Raw genomic sequence first — 18,335 nt, forward strand, 5'->3', positions numbered from 1 at the left:
GGTGGGGAAGAATATGGTTACTATTTTTTTTCTTCAGTTCAGGTAAACCTCGTGATTCTTTTTTGAAACACAAGAACTGTACCGAAGAGTGGCACATAACATTTTGATTTTTGTAAGACCTCGAGGATTTGCACATACTGATCAAAAAGCAATATTTCGTGATCAAAAAGCAATATTTATACTCCTACTCTCAAATTCTTAGTTGAACACAACGTGCAGCTAGTTCCTCCCTGTTCACTAGAATTGGCATCATTTAGCCTAACTATTTCTTCAAGATCTGAAGAAGGAGTAATAGGGTTAAGTTTGGTGATGACGAGAACCTGTTACACATTTTAGGACATATATCCAACATATGTGTAGGAATTGGAATAACTTCTTCAGAAGCAGATTTTCAAAGGAATAATATATTGCTGTTGAAGTACAATATGAAGCTGTAATTAACTATACTGCTGTTGGGAATATTACCTTCTCAAAGTTCTGTAAGATTCGGAGAATTGTTTCATCCTGAAAACATTTGGAATTGTCATAATAAATTTTATTTTGCAAATACAAAGTAGCACATGATTTTTTAAATCTACAAATAACTTTATACAATTAATTAATTGACACTCTCAAGTCTCTCCGATAGTTGCATTTATACAATTTCCTTCAACTTGAAATAAAAGAACACTTCCACAATTTGTTTCAAACAATTTATTGTATTATTTGATCTATAACTCGTAAATTTTATAATATTAAACTTTTTATATATACTGACTAGCTTTTGGCCTCAGACTCTCGCGTTCGATCGGCCTATGGCCTCGCACTTTTTAAACCCACAATTCTACTGAATTTAAGTTTCTTTTCCTATTTCCACCATCTAAAAGTTAATATTTTTTATCCCAATAAAACGGCCATTTAAATAACATGAGGATTTTCTACATTCCCCTTTAGACTCCATAAAATTTAAAAATATTCAGTTTTGGCAATTTACCTGTGAGTTCAAGAAGGTTACAACCATGCCAAATTTAATCATTGTGCGTACAGAAAGGGCCCAATAATTTTGAGATGTAGATGTCTTACATAAATAATATGGGAAAGATTTTTCAATTGTCCATAAAGAGCTCCCTTGTGGCTAAGCGGTTAGCGTACGCGCCTTTGGCGTGGGAGACCCAGGTTTGATTCCCGGCTGGAGCTCATCTGATTCGGATTCCACATCAATCAGTAGGTCCACGTCTTATATAGCCTTTCTGGTGAAAGGGACGCTAAACTAAAATCTACTCAACTCAATTGTCCATAAATCCACACTAAATTTATAAATTTTCATTCTTGGTGATTTACATAGTTAATACTAGCAAAAACGTACAAGCATCCCGAATTTCCAGTTTTTATTCCAATTCCAAGTACCTAAAATATGAGATTATAGGCTTAAGAAAAGACCCATTTAAATAACATGGGGAATTTCTTCATCGCCCCTTTAGATCCCTAAAAGTTATAAATTTTCAGTTTTCGTAATTTTCGTGTGGGTTAGTCCCCAGAAAATTACAATGATGCAAAATTTCAACTTTCCATGTCAACCGGAAGTACCTAGTATTTTATGACAGTAAGTTCATGTAGTTTTATATATAGTTAGGATTTTATGATTAACTAGCATATATTACCCGCTTCGCTGGGTTGAAATGAAAATTTAAATGCACAACTCCGTATCTCATGTGTTTAGTACCAATGAAATATGCTGTTTTCGTTTTTAAGGGCATCGATTTAAACGACATTGGAAAGATCATTGATCATCTCTGAGACCTCGAAAACCATGGATTCGACACTAATATTGATAATGTTCGATCATTTTATTACCTCCCCCAGGGGTGGACTGGCTATGTAAAAAGGGCGCGGTCACATACTCTGGGAGGGCGCCGTCTATTCGAGGCTTTTGCTTGTATCGAATACCCCCTCATATTAAAAGGAAGTGCCGAGGGGCTTCCTCCGGAAAATTAGTACACAAAAAACAACAAAAGATTAAGTAGCTATTGCAGTTAATCACGATAGAATTATACAAATTCAATATTTTCATAAACAAACAAAGAGACTTCGAGTACTAAATATATTAGGCCTATATAAATCTGCACACTTTAACTGAGACTACAAAAATCACACCAGTTGTTTAAATTCTTCGGCTACATTTGTTAACAGCCTAATTATAACTGAAGATTTGAGTTAAGTTTGGGACTTATGCTATTTTTTCATACTTCTGTCCTTTTAAAGCTGTGTTCACCATAACATTAACTTATTTTTCATCTATTTTTAAAACCGTTAATAAAAAGTATACATGAAACATTTACTACAAATTAACAAAAGTAAATTTAGAATTATATACCTACCTAACGAAAAAAGAAATTCAAAAACAAAACTGGAAAATGAAAGTAAAGTCACTGCTTTATGCTTGAAGGAGCCTTCGCATCTCCCTGCTTTTCTCATACATTTTGTCAATAATAAGATTGTTGTCTATTTTGGTCAGAATGTCTCTTTCTGAGTTCATCAAGAACTGATTCCAGATATTCATCTGTAAGTCTTGAACGGAGTCTTGTTTTTATGTATCTGAGCTTTGAAAATGCTCGCTCACAGGACACTTGTGTTGCCGGTAATGTAAGGAGATACTTATAAACTTTGAATAAATCTGTTTAGAGTCTTGAGTACATATTGTACTGCAGAATCACATCGAAGGTGCACTTAAAGCAAGAATTGCACTTCACTCCATCACATTTTATAGACCTTAAATCCACAATATCGTCAGTCGGCCCCAAATATTCCTCCTCATCCTCCATGAAATCTTCAGAAAACTTGTCCTCTTCAATCACACGAACCTCAACGGCTTCTTGATTCTTTTCTTGGTTCTCATAAGGGGATTTTGAAAACTCTTCCCACATTGATGAAAACGAAAGAAGCTCTTCTTTAGGTTTTCCCTCTTCACAATCAGGAATTAATTCAGTTATTCTTTTCAGTGACAACGAAGCCAGACTTAAACTCTTGAACTTATTAGGTTCAAAACACTCTAAATCTAAGTATAAGTTTTGATTTTCAGCAAGTCCTTCCTGCATGCTGTTAGAAATTTGGTCTAGAACACAGTTGAAAACGGTTACTTAAAATCTGTATTTACTGTCTTCAATTACTTCATCAGAAGCTGATTCCCCTGCAATTTTCTTTCTTTTTCTACATCTTACCTTAGACAATTCTGTTTCTATAATAACTTGTTCTAGACTAGGAACATCTGAAATGAGTCCTTCAATACTATTTGACATTCCTATTGCAAAGTGTTCTGCTGCTTTGTAGACTTTGTCAAACTGGTCCCTAGCTTCTGTCAACTTATTTTGAGTTGAGGATATCAGGCGCCATGCTTGGACATAGTCTAAGTTCTTTGTTTGCAAGTAGTCTGATAAAGGTGTGGTATGCCGAAAAATCAATAAAAACATCATAGCCACAATGATAGTCTCAAAGGAGCACAACTTTTGAATGAGAGACATTGCATCATGTCTGACTTTGGAATTGAATTCTTGCGAATTGCCAATCACACTTAAAGCTGCTACGAGTTCCACATATACTGGTTTTGATTTTCTTGGTCTGGCATCCTTTGAGTCGGGTGCTCAGTGATGAAAGTGTCCAAATATTTTTACAGCAGCGTTGCTTTTACTTCTCCATCGAGTTATCCCAATAGCCTCAAGATGGACGCTTGGGTTTTGTTTCAATACACCTCAAGTCGTTTCTGGGATTCTTTCAAAAATATCTTAATTTCCTGGAGAAGCCCAAAGAAAGATATATAAACACCCAAACTCGGCCAGAGGGCAAGGCCGTAGGCCGAGTAAAGACTGGATCTGGGGGCGGAGCAGTGGGGGTGAGAGGGTTGATATATAAAAATGATCCAAAATGAACGATATTAGAGTCAAATCTATAAATTTCAGGGTCCCTTAGATCATTATAATGACATTCCCAAAGCCAAAAACAGAAAGAGTGAGCCCGTAGGCCGAGCAAATACTGGGATTTGGGGCGGAGTGTGGGGTTGGTAAGGGTGATATGTAAAAATCGTCCAAAATGACCGATATTAGAGTCAAATCTATATATTTAGGGGTAAATCTAATATCATTAATAGCATTCCCACGCCGAAAACAGGAAGAGCGAGGCCGCAGACCGAGCAAATACCGTGGTCTGGGGTGGAGCTCTAGCTGGCCAAAGGCTAGCGAATTTATAAAATAATTATGTATATAGCTTTGTTGTTGTTGTTGTTGTTTTTAATGTGTTCAGAGAGGAAACTGTGCGCCTTCCCGATTCTAAGACGGGTCTTAGCCCCTCCCAAGGAGGGCGCAAAGCCACTGATGTAAGGAGGGCGCAGCGGCCATCGGGCCGGTACTTGATTATGGCCAGTCCACCCCTGACCTCCCCCTCCCCAGTTTTGCTGGTCATAGCATCGGAAGTGTCACCGTTCACCTCAGCGACTCCAAAAAATATGCATTCAGCACTGATAACGGCCATTTTTGATCATTTTTAAATATATCTTCCTTCCCCTTCCAAGTTGCCGGGTTGAATTTGAATTTAAACGGGATCGAAATTATCACTGTTCATCTAAGCGACCCAGAAAACTATAAATTCGACACTGATAGTGGCCATTTTCGATCATTTTTATATATCTCTTTCCCTCCTCCCCCAAGTGACGGGGCTGATTTTGGATTTAAACCGGATCGGAAATGTCACTGTTCATCTGAATGATCCCGAAAACTATGGATTAGACACTAATATTGGTCATTTTCGACCGTTTTTAAATGTTTATCCTTCTCCCCTACGTTGTACCCTCCCCCTCCCTAATTATCAGAGCTCAACTTGGATTGAAACAGCATCAGAAGTGTCACTGTTTCTCTCATCCACCCCGAAAACTATGTATTCAACATTAATATCAGTCATTTATGATCATTTTTATATTTCTCTCCCCCTCCCTTCCCATACATTGCATCGTCAAAGTGAATAGCCTAAAGTAATCACTGTCCCTAGACTCATGTATGTTGAAAATTTGATTGAGATTGGTCGGATGGTTCAAGTGTGATGAAGTCACAAAGGCAGTCATTTTTATTTTTTTACGTATATCTCCCCCCTCCCCGGAGCTAGGTTGGCTCGTCAAAGTGAGACGATAAAAACCACCCAAGGCCTGACCCTCATATATGTTGAAAATTTGATCGAGATTGGTTGGGTGGTTCAAAAGTTATTAGATTTTATTAATTTTTATTTATGTCCCCCTCCCCTAGGATCTACCGTTAAAGTGAAATCACAAACATGCTTCCAGATCCGAACCTCATGTATCTTGAAAATTTGAGATCGGTCGGATAGTTCAAGAGTTATTCAGTTACAAAAATAGTCACTTTCAGTCTTATATAAATTGATTTATATATATATATCCCCCTCCTTCTCCTCCCCTACGTTGCTTCGTCAAATTTAAATCATAAAAACAATTCCAGACCTGAACCTCATTTATGTTGAAAATTTGATCAAGATCGGTCGAGTGGTTCAGGAGATTTAGAGTCAAAAACATAGTGATTTCCAATTTTATATATATAGATTTGACATGCGAGAATGTAGCAGTAAAAGGGACAATTGTTGGTGTTGGTTGAGCTCAAGAGAAAGGGAACCCGAAAAAGCTACGATTAAAATTAAGTATTCTGAATCGATAGACATATTTGTAAGGAATCAGGTCTGCACGGGCCGGAATTTTTAGCCAGAGCTCTGCTCGTCCGTCAATTTACAAGGTGAGGCCCGACCCGAGTCCGAAATATGTTTTAGCATTTAGGCCTGAGCTCGGCCCGAGCTTGTGTGATATGAGCCCGAAATAAACCCGAATTACAGAAACTTAATAATTAATGCAAAATTGTATTTTTATTTACAGCAATTAGAGGTTTAGTTTTGCAGGTGTGCTTTAAAAGTTCTCCAGAAAGAACGGTGCAATATATATCGTTGTACAGTATATTTACAAAGTTAGGCCCGAGAAATATGGTGTTATATATAAAAATTTACGGCCCAGCCCGGCCCGGGCCCGAAGTTATATATGCTTTATAGGCCCGAGCCCATGCAGACCTCTACTACGTGGCCACTACAAGCTAGCTTTGCGTTATAATTATGTTACAATGGAACGCATTAATAACATTATCTGTATGTTCTCATGTCATTGACATATTTGCACCTGCATAGATAACTTCGTTGAAGATTACCGGCGAGCGCTTATGTGGTTCGGATCTGACGGTATCCTGGAGCTCCACGTCTTATACAGGTCTCGGTGCTGAAAGAGACGCTAAACTCCGATCAATGAACTCGATCTTTAACACTACTCTTCATTTATGAGTTTAACCTGTTTCAGGTTGTAAACTGGATTTTGAGGTCAAACAACACCTCCGAACAGAAAGAAGTAACACTTTCATCCTTCACACTACAAAATGGTTTCCATAGGGAGAATTCCATGTGCACGACGTTTATCTTTGTATGATTCCTTCGCTATTACCTTAGATGTAGGTTCCTTGTGTAAAATATCTACTTATGCATATTTTTTCGTTTTGGTAAAGCACATTTCATCTGTAAATTTAGTAAATACTAGGGCTACTGTTCAGGCCGTTAGCGAGTGAAACACCGTCTATTTTAGGTGGCGTTAGCTAGAGGGTAGTCAGCAAGAGCTGACCCCTACTACTCTCAGCGCCCCAGAAACTTTTAGTTCTTTATTTGTATGAATGTAAAGTGAACTCAACTTAGTCCTTAAAATAATAAAACCTTGCTCCCACTTTCTTTTCTCTTTCTGTTTGATGCTCCAGGCAGATGTCCAATGAGCAATCTAAGTGATAAGAAGAGGACCTCTATACTCTGAAGAAATAGCTTCCAGGATGGATCCGGGAAAGAATTGATAAGGCACAATTAAGCCAGTCATATGGAGCCGAAAACTAACTATGACGGAGACGTTATATAGCACACAATACTATGAATAAAGAGCTCTCTCCACTGTTATAATCTTTGACCACATTATAAATCGTAGTTATTCACTACACTATGTAATATTGTAACATATGATTAAGAACTAGATGATTTTTGTTAGCGAATAAGAAGGCTACTGTTACGGGACTAGTGTAACAGAGTGAATGAGCATGGTGAATATTGGACGGTAAATAGGCCTTAAAGAACACTGAAAAGTTCAGGTGGTTGATAGAACCTTCTTATTCTCCAAAATAACACAATCAGAGGGGCGCTGCTGTTGGTTATGTTGCTTGATGGGAGTCTGAGCAGAATTGAGACAAAGGCGATAATATAAGCAAAGACGGTTTTTGTCCAATTATGAGGGTCTCCCATTTTCTTGTGGTGGGAAGAGGTTTTATTCGTTAATAATAAATCCCAGGTCCTGAACATTGTTGTTATTGGTAGGTGCACTATTCGGTTTACTGTTTCCGTATCAATAGCTCAAAGAAGGCGGATACTGATAGACGAAGATGAGAGGGCCTGCTATTTTGGATTGCATATTTGTTAAATATATCACTGGCTTCGATCCCTTGGATGTCAGAGTAGGCTGGTGTACGAATTAGCGAGACAAATTTGATTATTGGTTTCTAGTATTTGAAGCTGCTGTCGAATATTAATGTGTAGTTGCATGTAGTTGCAGACCTTCATGGATCACTACATATTCTTTGTAGAACACCAAGACTCTCACAGCAAATGTCAAATATAGAAAGTTTCCGTTGAAGTGCGATTTTCAATCTCGCGCGAATTGCTCACGTCTCAGCCAGGTAAACTGATGCATTTAGGGGAGTTTGTGAGTCTCTCTGTGTAGTTGAGCGCAGAGATATATATTCCTACTCCAACCACAGCTTTGTGCTCAGTATGCTGCTTACAAGCATCCGTATAGATAAGAATAGTATTTAAGATGTGAGATTAGATGTAATGTTCCCAGAGGTGGCGCACTATCTGAAGCTGGGTGGAGCGAAGTCGCTTGAAGGAGACTACCGGTTGCTGAAGTTTGTGGTTGTTTTAATGGTTGTATACTGCTCAACATAACATGGTAGTTTTGGTCCTCGATTAGTTGGTTTAGCCAAGTATGAATACTAACACATGCTTGATAAAACCAAGGTATTGTTTATGATAGGCGAGTATGGTGTGAAGGTTACTATTATATAGGAGTTCTAGTTTTGGTAATAATAATGAGATGCAGTACATTTGTTGAAGGAGGAATTATTTTGCAATAAAATATGTTTTCACGGGAAAGGGATGATTTCAACGTCTTTCAATAGTGGTGCAGTCTTTGGTTGTCGAAATATTAATCACTGTGTTGCTGCTTGAAAACGGATGTGAAGTTTGCTGATGCTTTCAGGTGGCAGAGAGAGCAAAATTCCCCCATATTGGAATTTTGCGTCCACATATTGAGTAGAGACTTGTTGGAGGGAAGGTATGTCCGTTCCCAGCTGATACAGGATATCAACTTGAAGTACGGTTGGTCTTTCTGTGTTATTGTTTGAGATGATGTTTCCAATTAAGCTTGGAGTCCAGATGGAAACCAAGGTATTGCATGGTAGGTGTAACTTGTGTCTGGTGGTATTCACCGAGAGATTGATCGAAGAATGAATATGTTTTCGGGTGAAGAGTGGTGTGCAAGAAGTCTTCGTCCAATTTACTGACATGCCATTTTCAGTGGCCCAGGAATGAAGTTCTAGAAGAGCGTCATGGAGGATGAGTTGCCCTCCTACTAGGTTATGGGTTTTGACGTATAGTAAGGTATCACAGTATCGTTGGATGCAGACCATTCACCAAAGTGGTTGATAGAGAGATATGTGTATATATTAGTGTTGAGCAGAGAATAGAACCTTGAGGAATTCCCAGAGATGTTGAGCAGTAAGAAGAGTAACTATTGTTAGATGCGATGTTGTATTTATCAATTATGGGTAAAGTGGACGAAAGATGTAGGGATTTGAAGGTGTGCCATGTGGGTAATTAGTCGATCCAGAATGATGGAATCATATGGATGTTCTAGATCCAGTTTAACAGCAAGTAAATTGTGTCGATTTTGAAAGGTGTTCCAGATATGAAGAAGAAGGCAGCAACCAAGTCAAGAGATAGCAGGCCTTTTCGGTAATCAGGGTAAAAATAAGAAGCAATGCTCTAGATACCAGTTCAACTTAGAGAGGGTATTTTCTCAAAAACTTTCACCATATTTGAAATAAGATTAGTTGGACGATGTTTCTGAGTCAACCCTATTGGTTTATGTGGTTTAAGGATAATGAGTACTAGTAGTTCTTTCCATGATGGTGAATTGTGTTCTGTACCCAAATTTGAGAGTAGATTTGAAGAAGGACGGATCCACCATATGGAGATAGATCACGCAGGTGATGTTATCTGATCTGCTCCCTGCCGGCGGTTGTGGATCGCCGAGAGTGTAACACAAGATTAAATTCTTCAATAATAGTATTCTTGTAGATTGTTGAGACACACACTGCAACTAAAAGAGATGGTATGGCTTGTCTGTCATTTAATGGTGCAGGAGGCGTAAGAAGATTGTGATAATCGTCAATCCATGGCGGGTGGCCATTCGTTTGAAAGCTCAGGGAAAAATTTCTGTAATTTGATTACTTATAAAGTCTAGATAGAAGAACAATAGCCTGAAGGTGAAGCTTAACACAAAATTTTCACCAATTGTGTTTTCGGCACTGCTGAACGTAAAGCGGAACGACATTGCTTGGAACTGATGATAGGCCACATAGGTCGTTTTTTCTCCATAAAGAAAACCTTTGACTTCTTTTTACAATAACTGAGAAGTTGCAGGCCTGTTGTTCTTATTTTTACGATCAAGCAAGAAGTGATCGTTATGCTTTAAATCGAGGTTGGGTTGGGATCTGATAATGATAGGTGGAGGCTTCTGTGCAATATGTATGAAGTGAAAGGTATTTATGGCATTGCCTTCTGAAGAGAGGTGCTTGAAAAGTTCGTCTGTCACAGTGTGGTACGTTGTAAGATTATATGTTTGAGAGATACGATGACAAATATTCGAGGATACTTGGGTATGAGCACTGGGCGTGCTCAGAAGAGCAACTCCTTCAAGTGTAGTTAATATAGGAAAATGATCACTGCCGCCGGTATATTCATATTTACTCCGACTGTGGATTGCTTAAGGAGCAGAACTATTGATGGTGATGTCAGGAGCACTGGAATGTCATTGAAAATTTTAGCAACAGACTGATTGCTTGCTGCAATTCTAGAGGGGACCACTTGTCTGACAGGATCTTCCATTGTTAACGGAACACTTGTTCTTTTCATTCCAATACTTCCTTTTCAGAGATAAAATTTCAAAATGAGAACCGAAATCCTCGTAAAGAAATTCCAACATCTGATCAGGACTTAAATTGCTTGACTCAATTCTCAACCGCATAAACATAAATACACTTGTCTGCAACATGTGTCCAAGTAAGCTTCTTTTATGACGAAAAGAATGTGCTTATGCAATCCAGTGGTTCAAATTTGAACGAAGTGGCACCAATGAGTATGCACAGAAGACATACCGTGAATATAACCCATAGTTCATTCTCAATAGAAGTTAAAGTAAAGGAAGTGCTGGACGTTAGTTGCACGATGGGCTGAGCCCGTTGCTCGTCCGGAAAGTGTTGAACAAAGACTCAGCATTGAACATCTTGACATTTTTGAAGAGCCGTTGCTACAACACTACTGTTATACGTTTCAATATACCCTTAATCAATCAATATCACAACATGAAAAGCTCGCATATACTAAACATAACTGCAACCAAGGATATCACAATTTGAATGTCTTCATTCTGAATTACCCAAAATGTAAGATTTGCTGTCTTACGAGAATAGCTGATAGATTAATTACCTGTAACGGTGGGCAGGTGTTCTCTGGAAAAGCGAACCCTGTCCATTCCCTGATGGTGATCGGGTGACCCAGAGAAGAGGTTGACTCTGGTAGAACTGTCGGAACGATCCGACCCTTTGTCGGAAGAACATACGCTGCGCTCTTCTGGGGCAAAGGTCACAGAAAGACGATCTACCGATGGTTGAGGTGATGTGGGTTCTCCCTGTAGAAATGATAAAAAGAATTAATCACTGGCTACGGAATTTAATTAATAATGTTACATAACGAGAGAATATTTTTCTTGGATTATTCATTTAATAAGCAATATATGCTTAGTGTTCTTCTACAGAGATGCTTTGTCTTTTCGAATTTCCGTTTATAGATGTCTAAGTCAGGTAATTGTTTCATATTCCAGCAACTGATTACCAAGTTCATCACGATACAATAACCAATTATTGTTTTCACTTAACATCAGTCTCAACATACTGTTGTCTAGGGAGTGAAATCTAGTGGTAGGGAAACTTCACCATATGTATATACAGTGTCTAGATATAAAGTAAGGCTGTCTAGACAAGATCGTTGCTGAAAAATGTTCTTGCACTTGGTTTTCTTGTAATTTTGTCTTCTTTCAAGAAAAGCCAAAGCGATCTTCTAGAAGAAGAGTATTCGTATGTCGTCGTTGAAGATGTGAGACCTCGTATGTCCAATTTGTTAGTTTTCAGGAGACGAAAAAAAAAAAAACGTCCCTACATCTATTCACAATATTAATATTTCAGACCTTCTAAAAGCTCCATTATCCTTTTAAAATACGCTGACACAGGTACTCTCATCACAGCACATATGGCTCTAATACATTGAACTCACTGGCATACGAGGTATTACCTGAAGTTGCCAACAATAGACAAGCAAGCAAACTATAATCGATTGTTTTTCAGCAATCGATGTCTTGTTACGCAGGAGGGTTTGCTAGAACATGGGTTATTGCTTTCTCATCAGGTTTATGCCACAAATTTAAAACTAAAATTGGACATACGAGGTATCACATCTTAAACGACGATATATATCTGGGATAAAGAATATTGTATATATATATATATATATATATATATATATATATATATATATATATATATATATATATATATATATATATATATATATATATATATATATATATGGTGATCAGAAAAATGGAAACACCTGAACGAAATTGCAACTTACCAGATTAATATGGTGTCGGGCCACCTTTTGCCTTCAGAACAGCCTTGATGCGACGTGGGATGGAGGCATAGAGGTCGTGAATGGTAGCAAGTGGAATTTTACACCATTCCTCGTGCAGGGCATCGGCCAGTTCTGTGAGAGAGGATGGAGGTGGAAATCGTCGCCTTAGTCGTGTTTCCAAGACGGACCACAGATGTTCAATTATGTTTAGATCTGGGGATTGGGCGGCCCAGGGAGGTGTTGAACTTGAGTTGAGTTGAGTTGATTTTAGTTTAGCGTCCCTTTCAGCAGCGAGGCTATATGAGACGTGGACCTACTGATTAACGTGGAATCCGAACCACAGGAAAGGTATTGAACTTCATCGCGATGTTCCTCAAACCACGCTGCAACAACGCCAGATGTGTGAATGGGTGCATTATCATCCTGGAAGATAGCTTCATTGTCCGGGAACAACATCCGGACCATAGGATGCAAGTGGTCTCCTAAAATTGTGACATAATCGTTGGCAGTGATTCGTCCGCTAAGTGTGACCACAGAACCCAATGAAAACCATGATATTGCGGTTCACAGCATCACCGAGCCGCCGCCATGTTTCACAGTTGGGCGGAGACATTGCGGATCATAAGGTTCTTTGGGCGTTCTCCACACATAAACCCGGCCCGTGGTTGGGAATAGGGTGAAGGATGACTCATCCGACCATATCACACGTTTCCAGTCCTCAACGGTCCAAGTTGCATGGTCGCGGCACCATTTGCGGCGTGCGAAAGCGTTATGGTGCCTGATGAGCGGTTTGGCCCGTGCAACACGACCCCGTAAGTCATGTCATGTAATTCGCGGCTGACTGTGATTGTCGAAACAGGGATTCAGGAAACAGGAGGTGCTGATTGAGTTCCTCCGTCACTTGCTCCGCAGTGGCACGACGGTTCTGCGTGACAATGCGCTTTAATACCCGGCGTGACCTGTCACTTATGATTTTCTTCCGCCCACTGTTCCGCTTCCCCGATGTGGTTTTCCCGTGTGTTGTGTAGGCCGTCATCACCTTCGACACTGTCCCTCGCGACACACCAAACACAGTAGCCACTGCCGTCACACTCACTCCACATAACCGCGCACCAACAATTCCCCCTCTTTGAAAATCTGAGAGGTCTCCCATTTTACACTACCTCCGTCTGCTGCAGTCACTGGACACTACTGTTCCACTGCGCCTGACGTAGTATGGAGACCGACCTAACACACCACCACCAGCGGTCCGGCGCTGCGGGCGCCACGACACCACTGCCAACCCATACATCTGACGTGTTGCCAACTACAGGTGTTTCCATTTTTCTGATTACCATCTGTGTATATATATATATATATATATATATATATATATATGTATGTAATAGCAAAATTTGCATCAGGCGGAAAATTATATGAATTGTTATACATGATGACATTTTACAAGTCACTGTAGTATGACATTTATATGAATTTACTTTGAGTGGAACATTGCCTGCTAGAGAAAACGACAAATACAAAATTTCACAATGAGATTCCTAAACTGATGCTGGTATTCTCTGGTTTACCATGTTAGATTAATGTTATAGCATTCTTTCGCAGGATATGTGCTAATTTGGTTTAAAAAAAACGCATCTGTGCCCTTTCAAACACCAGTCATCGAAGATACCATTTTATGTGGATACTTATATGTAACAAACAGCGAACAATAGAGACTTATGGGATTATTAGAACTCTTTAGAGTGCGAATCCTCTATCTCGTAATCGTGATGCATGTGAAGACGTTTCTGATTATCCCAGAAGTGGACGTCCATCAACCAGTCGTTCAGGTGATGATATGCAGCGTGTTGGTGACCTGTTGCAATCAAACTATCGCTTGACTGTCCACATGATGATGTGATGCAAAACATCTTCAAGTCGATCACGAAATTAGTCGTTTCATTCAGACACACTACCGAAAAATAGGGAATTCTTGCGGTGAACAGCTCCATCACCTCATAAGAATCTGTTTCTAATTTCTCTAGCTTCCAGCAAAACTTAATGTTCGTGCATTGCGTCATGTAACAGTCCATGATAATATGAACCAGAGTGACTTCGATTACCGATGTTTAGAAGGGCACAGATATTCTCTTTATGAAATCTTCGTAGATCCTGCAAGAGAAGAATATCATAACATTAAATTTACATGCTAAACATTTTTCTGTCGTTAAAAGACAGAGTACCAGCATCAGTTTAGAAACTTTATTGTAAATCCTTGTACAATCTTGTTCAAAAAATAGATACCCACTTTGCTTTAGAAGACCATAATGTGGCAAGCATATATAGGAAATTGTAATATTTCGGCTATAAATAAAGATCTTAATTCATCATAGAACATCCATAATAGTATTGTTTAATTCCAGCTATGATTAAAGTAAAATTGCTTTTCTAAGAGAGGTTGGTAGCCAGATTTTCATAAACAAGACTTTACATTCCGTTTTGAGTAATTTTTGGTGTATTTACATGTATATGAGAAATGTGTGTGTTGTTTATCTTAGATTTTATACTAGGGATGGGCGCGAGTCGAGTTCCGAGCCGAGTCAGTGTTTTAAGGTGGAATTTCGAGTCGAGTCAAGGTTTATAAATGGCCCGCTCGTTTAGCTCGTTTTAATTCGTTTTGAAATCATTGCCTGATTAGACTGGAAAGAGAAAGCTATGACAAATGTAAGCAATAATGTGGAATATTTTTAGTGTTGCTCACGAGATGGGACACTGCTCGCATTTCGTCTCGTCTCGATTAACAAGATGGCAATGGATTTTTTTTATAACGAGACAGCCTCAAATGTCGTGAGCACAAATATAAATATATACTGCAGTTCTTACCACCAAGGCTGAGACCTGCACGGTTGAAGTTTTGAGCCCAAGCAGAAGCCCGGTTCAACTGAGCGAACAGCTTGAGCCGGCTCGATTGAGATGAGACACCGACTCGGCTCAGGTGAGCCATCGACTCGAGCCGGCTCGGTTGGGGTGAACCATCAGCTCGGTTGTTTCGGCTCTAGCTGGTTCGGTTGGGTGAGCTGTTGGCTCAGCTCAAAAGTGAATGAGCTGTGAGTGGAGCTGCTCTTGCCGTTGATAATCCTAAACTCGGCTGAGCAGTTTTGAATATGTTTGGCCGGCGCCCTCTAACATTTAACAATTTTTGGCTCGAGCCGGATACTTGCTCCTCCGGAACTCAAACCCAGTACCTCCTGAATGACTCCTAGACTCCTAGACTTCACGACTACCGAGGTCAGCAGTAAACTAATTTTTTGTATTAAGATACAAACCGCCTAACTTCCATGCTTATACACGGTATTGTTATAATAATAATAATAATAATAATAATAATAATAATAATAATAATAATAATAATAATAATAATAATAATAATAATAATAATAAGTTGTAGTATTATAGCAAGTATTTTTGATAATATGTCTATGTAGGATACTTGAAGAAAGTACTTGAAGTTACACACAGAATTTAACTCGATTTGGCTCGACTCGACTCGAAACTTGAGTCAAATTCTAGTCGAGTTCCAAGTCGAGCTGGAGGAAATTTTTCGAGCCGAGTTCTTCAGTCGAGCTCAATGATGTCTGTTTCGAGTCGAGTCGAGTTTCAATGAAAACTCGCTCGAACTCGCTCGTGCTCATACCTATTTTATACTTTCAAACTGTGCTATGCATAAGTTTCGGCAGTCTTATAGAACGGATTGTTCGTCCGTCTGTCAACAGGTATCAGAGAAGAAACGGTAGGAGATATTGAGATACGGTTTCTTGCAATTGATTTAGCGTCCCAAGGATACGTTCCATCTCTTCCGTTAAGTTTTTATTCATACTGAAAGTGGTTCAAATTAGTAATTCCCGGTTGTAACGTTTATCAACATACAACGAAAACTGTAACAGATAGCGAGAAGTGGTATGTTGTAAACGATTCAGTGTCTCAAAATAACTATCCACTACGCTCTATCAAAACCGGAAGTGGTTCAAATTTAATATTACTTCTGGTTTCAATACTGAATTCCACAGACCAAAAACGGTAAAAATATAGTGATGTGGTTTTCAACGAACTCAAAAAGTTCCTTACTGAATTCTCTGTCTGTCTGTGTTCTTTGCGATTTTTTCAATTTTGAGCCCTGCATTCGATATAGCATCAAAAACTATCAGAGAACTATCACCTATATCTTTTCTATAAAGGTATCTTTTTGTTCAGAATTTTAAGGTCTATTCAATGATGGTAATAGCTCCATTTTGCAAATTCCCGACAAATGGCCCCTTTTAGTTTTCCGCATCACATATAGATAGCTGAAATGGCTGTTCTTTGTGCAGGTCTAATATACGTATGGGAAATATTTGAATCTCCTTCCTCCTTAGGATACGTATTTCACTGGAAATGTAATAATAATAATAATAATAATAATAATAATAATAATAATAATAATAATAATAATAATAATAATAATAATAATAATAATAATAATAATAATAATAATAATATAAATAAAACAAAGTGTTTGTTTGTTTGTGTGCTTGTCTGGCTGTCTGTCTGTGTGCGGCCTGGGGACCAGACGAGTGGACCGAGATTTACCAAATTTTGGTCAGGAGTACCTTGGCCCAGGCCCCATTGCAAAACGAAGACCTTTTTTTTTTCAAATTTCCAACCAGGGGGTCTCAGAGGGGTGTTTACCGGAACCGGCTTGGGAATCAGACAAATTGACCTAGAATTAGCAAATTTTAGTCACGAATACCTTACTCCAGGCTCCAGACTAGAGTTAAACTTTTTTGTCAAAATTCGAACCAGGATGTTTCAGGGGTCGTTTACTGAAACATGTAAAAGTAGTAGAAAATGACCGATATTAGTGTCGAATTCACAGTTTTCGCCGTCGCTAAAATCATTGGTGAAACTCCGATCGCATTAACTTCCAAATTCACGCTATTCTACTCCGGGCCGGGGGTCACCGGGGGGAATGAGATACCGAGACATATAAAAGTAATCCAAAATGACTGATATTAGTGTCAAATCCATAGATCAATGGTGATACTCCCACATGCGTTGATTTCCAAATACAGCCGCCGTGCGAAGCATGGGTATATTCAACTAGTCGATAATATACTTCAATTTTGGCATAAATTTTGAAACATCCTATTCCACAAAATACGCCTTGTAATCAAATTGATACGACTAAAAATACCAGCTTGAAATGAGTAGTAACTATGATCCAGGAGTCATTTCAAATGGGTCAGCGGTGACCATTCGGTCAGGAATGGTCACCGAACAGCTTAAGAACCCCTAAAACTGCTGATTCGTCACCAATCTTGGTAATTTTTGGACATTTTATTTTACACTTTTCTCAACCCACTTGTCGATGAAGGCTGAACTTTGACTTTAATGGTATCCCAAGTGTGACTATTCATCTCAGCGACACCAAAAACTACGGATTCGACACTAATGTCGGTTGTTTTAGATTATTTTTACATTTCACCCCTTCTCACCCCCTAGAGATGGTAATGAAGGGCAAACATGGACTTAAACGACATCGGAAGTGTCACCGTTCGTATAAAAGACCCCGAAAACTGTGGATTCGGTACAAATATAGGTTATTTTTTTTATTATTGTAAACGTTTCTTACTTTCCATACCTTCCTACGAATGTTATGAGTTTTACTCCCACTGCGAACAGGACTTGGACCTAAAGGGATATGAACTGACATCAACGAAGTTAGGAACCCCGAAACTTCGAATATCGGTTGTTTTCGATTATTTTTACATATCATCATTCCTCCTCCAGGGGTGCTAGTGGGGAAGAACTTTGACGTAAATGGCATCGGGTATGTCACTACTCATCTCAGCGACTCCGAAAGCTATGGATTCGACAATAATATAAATCGTTTCCGATCATTTTGTGCCATCCCGTCCGCTCTTCTTAGGCTTTCTAGGGAATCTTACCTCCACTAGGGGCTGAAGTTTACTTAAAGGACATCGAAACTATGACCAGTCAACTTATGGACTACGAAAACTATGGATTCGACACTAATATTCGTCGTTTTCGATTATTTTTATATTTGACCATTCCCCACTGGGGAGCCAATAGGGGCTAAACTTGAGCTTTAACGGTATCAGGAATGTCGCCATTCATCTCAGCCGCCCTGGAAACTGTGGATTCGACATAAATATCGGTCATTCTCGATCATTTATATATCACCCTCTCGCATTCCCAGGGAATATTATCCTCACAGTACGCTTCCCCAGACAATA

At 39.0% G+C, this 18,335-nt stretch overlaps 1 protein-coding gene across 1 annotated transcript in view; it reads right to left on the reverse strand.

Annotated features, from left to right (window-relative positions):
- LOC145673943 (transmembrane channel-like protein) overlaps window positions 1-17,905 on the reverse strand; it is a 123,423-nt gene extending 105,518 nt beyond the window's left edge. Inside the window, exons 1-2 of the mRNA XM_081743758.1 lie at window positions 17,720-17,905; window positions 10,864-11,065 (exon numbers count right to left, since the gene is read on the reverse strand). Coding sequence (XP_081599884.1) covers window positions 10,864-11,065; window positions 17,720-17,905 — 388 coding nt within the window. The remainder of the gene's footprint in view (window positions 1-10,863; window positions 11,066-17,719) is intronic.
- Window positions 17,906-18,335: the final 430 nt, after the last annotated feature.

The sequence above is a fragment of the Thermobia domestica genome, chromosome 17 (genome assembly GCF_964235325.1).
Source record: "Thermobia domestica chromosome 17, izTheDome1.hap1.1, whole genome shotgun sequence".
In the NCBI taxonomy this organism is placed as follows: domain Eukaryota; kingdom Metazoa; phylum Arthropoda; class Insecta; order Zygentoma; family Lepismatidae; genus Thermobia; species Thermobia domestica.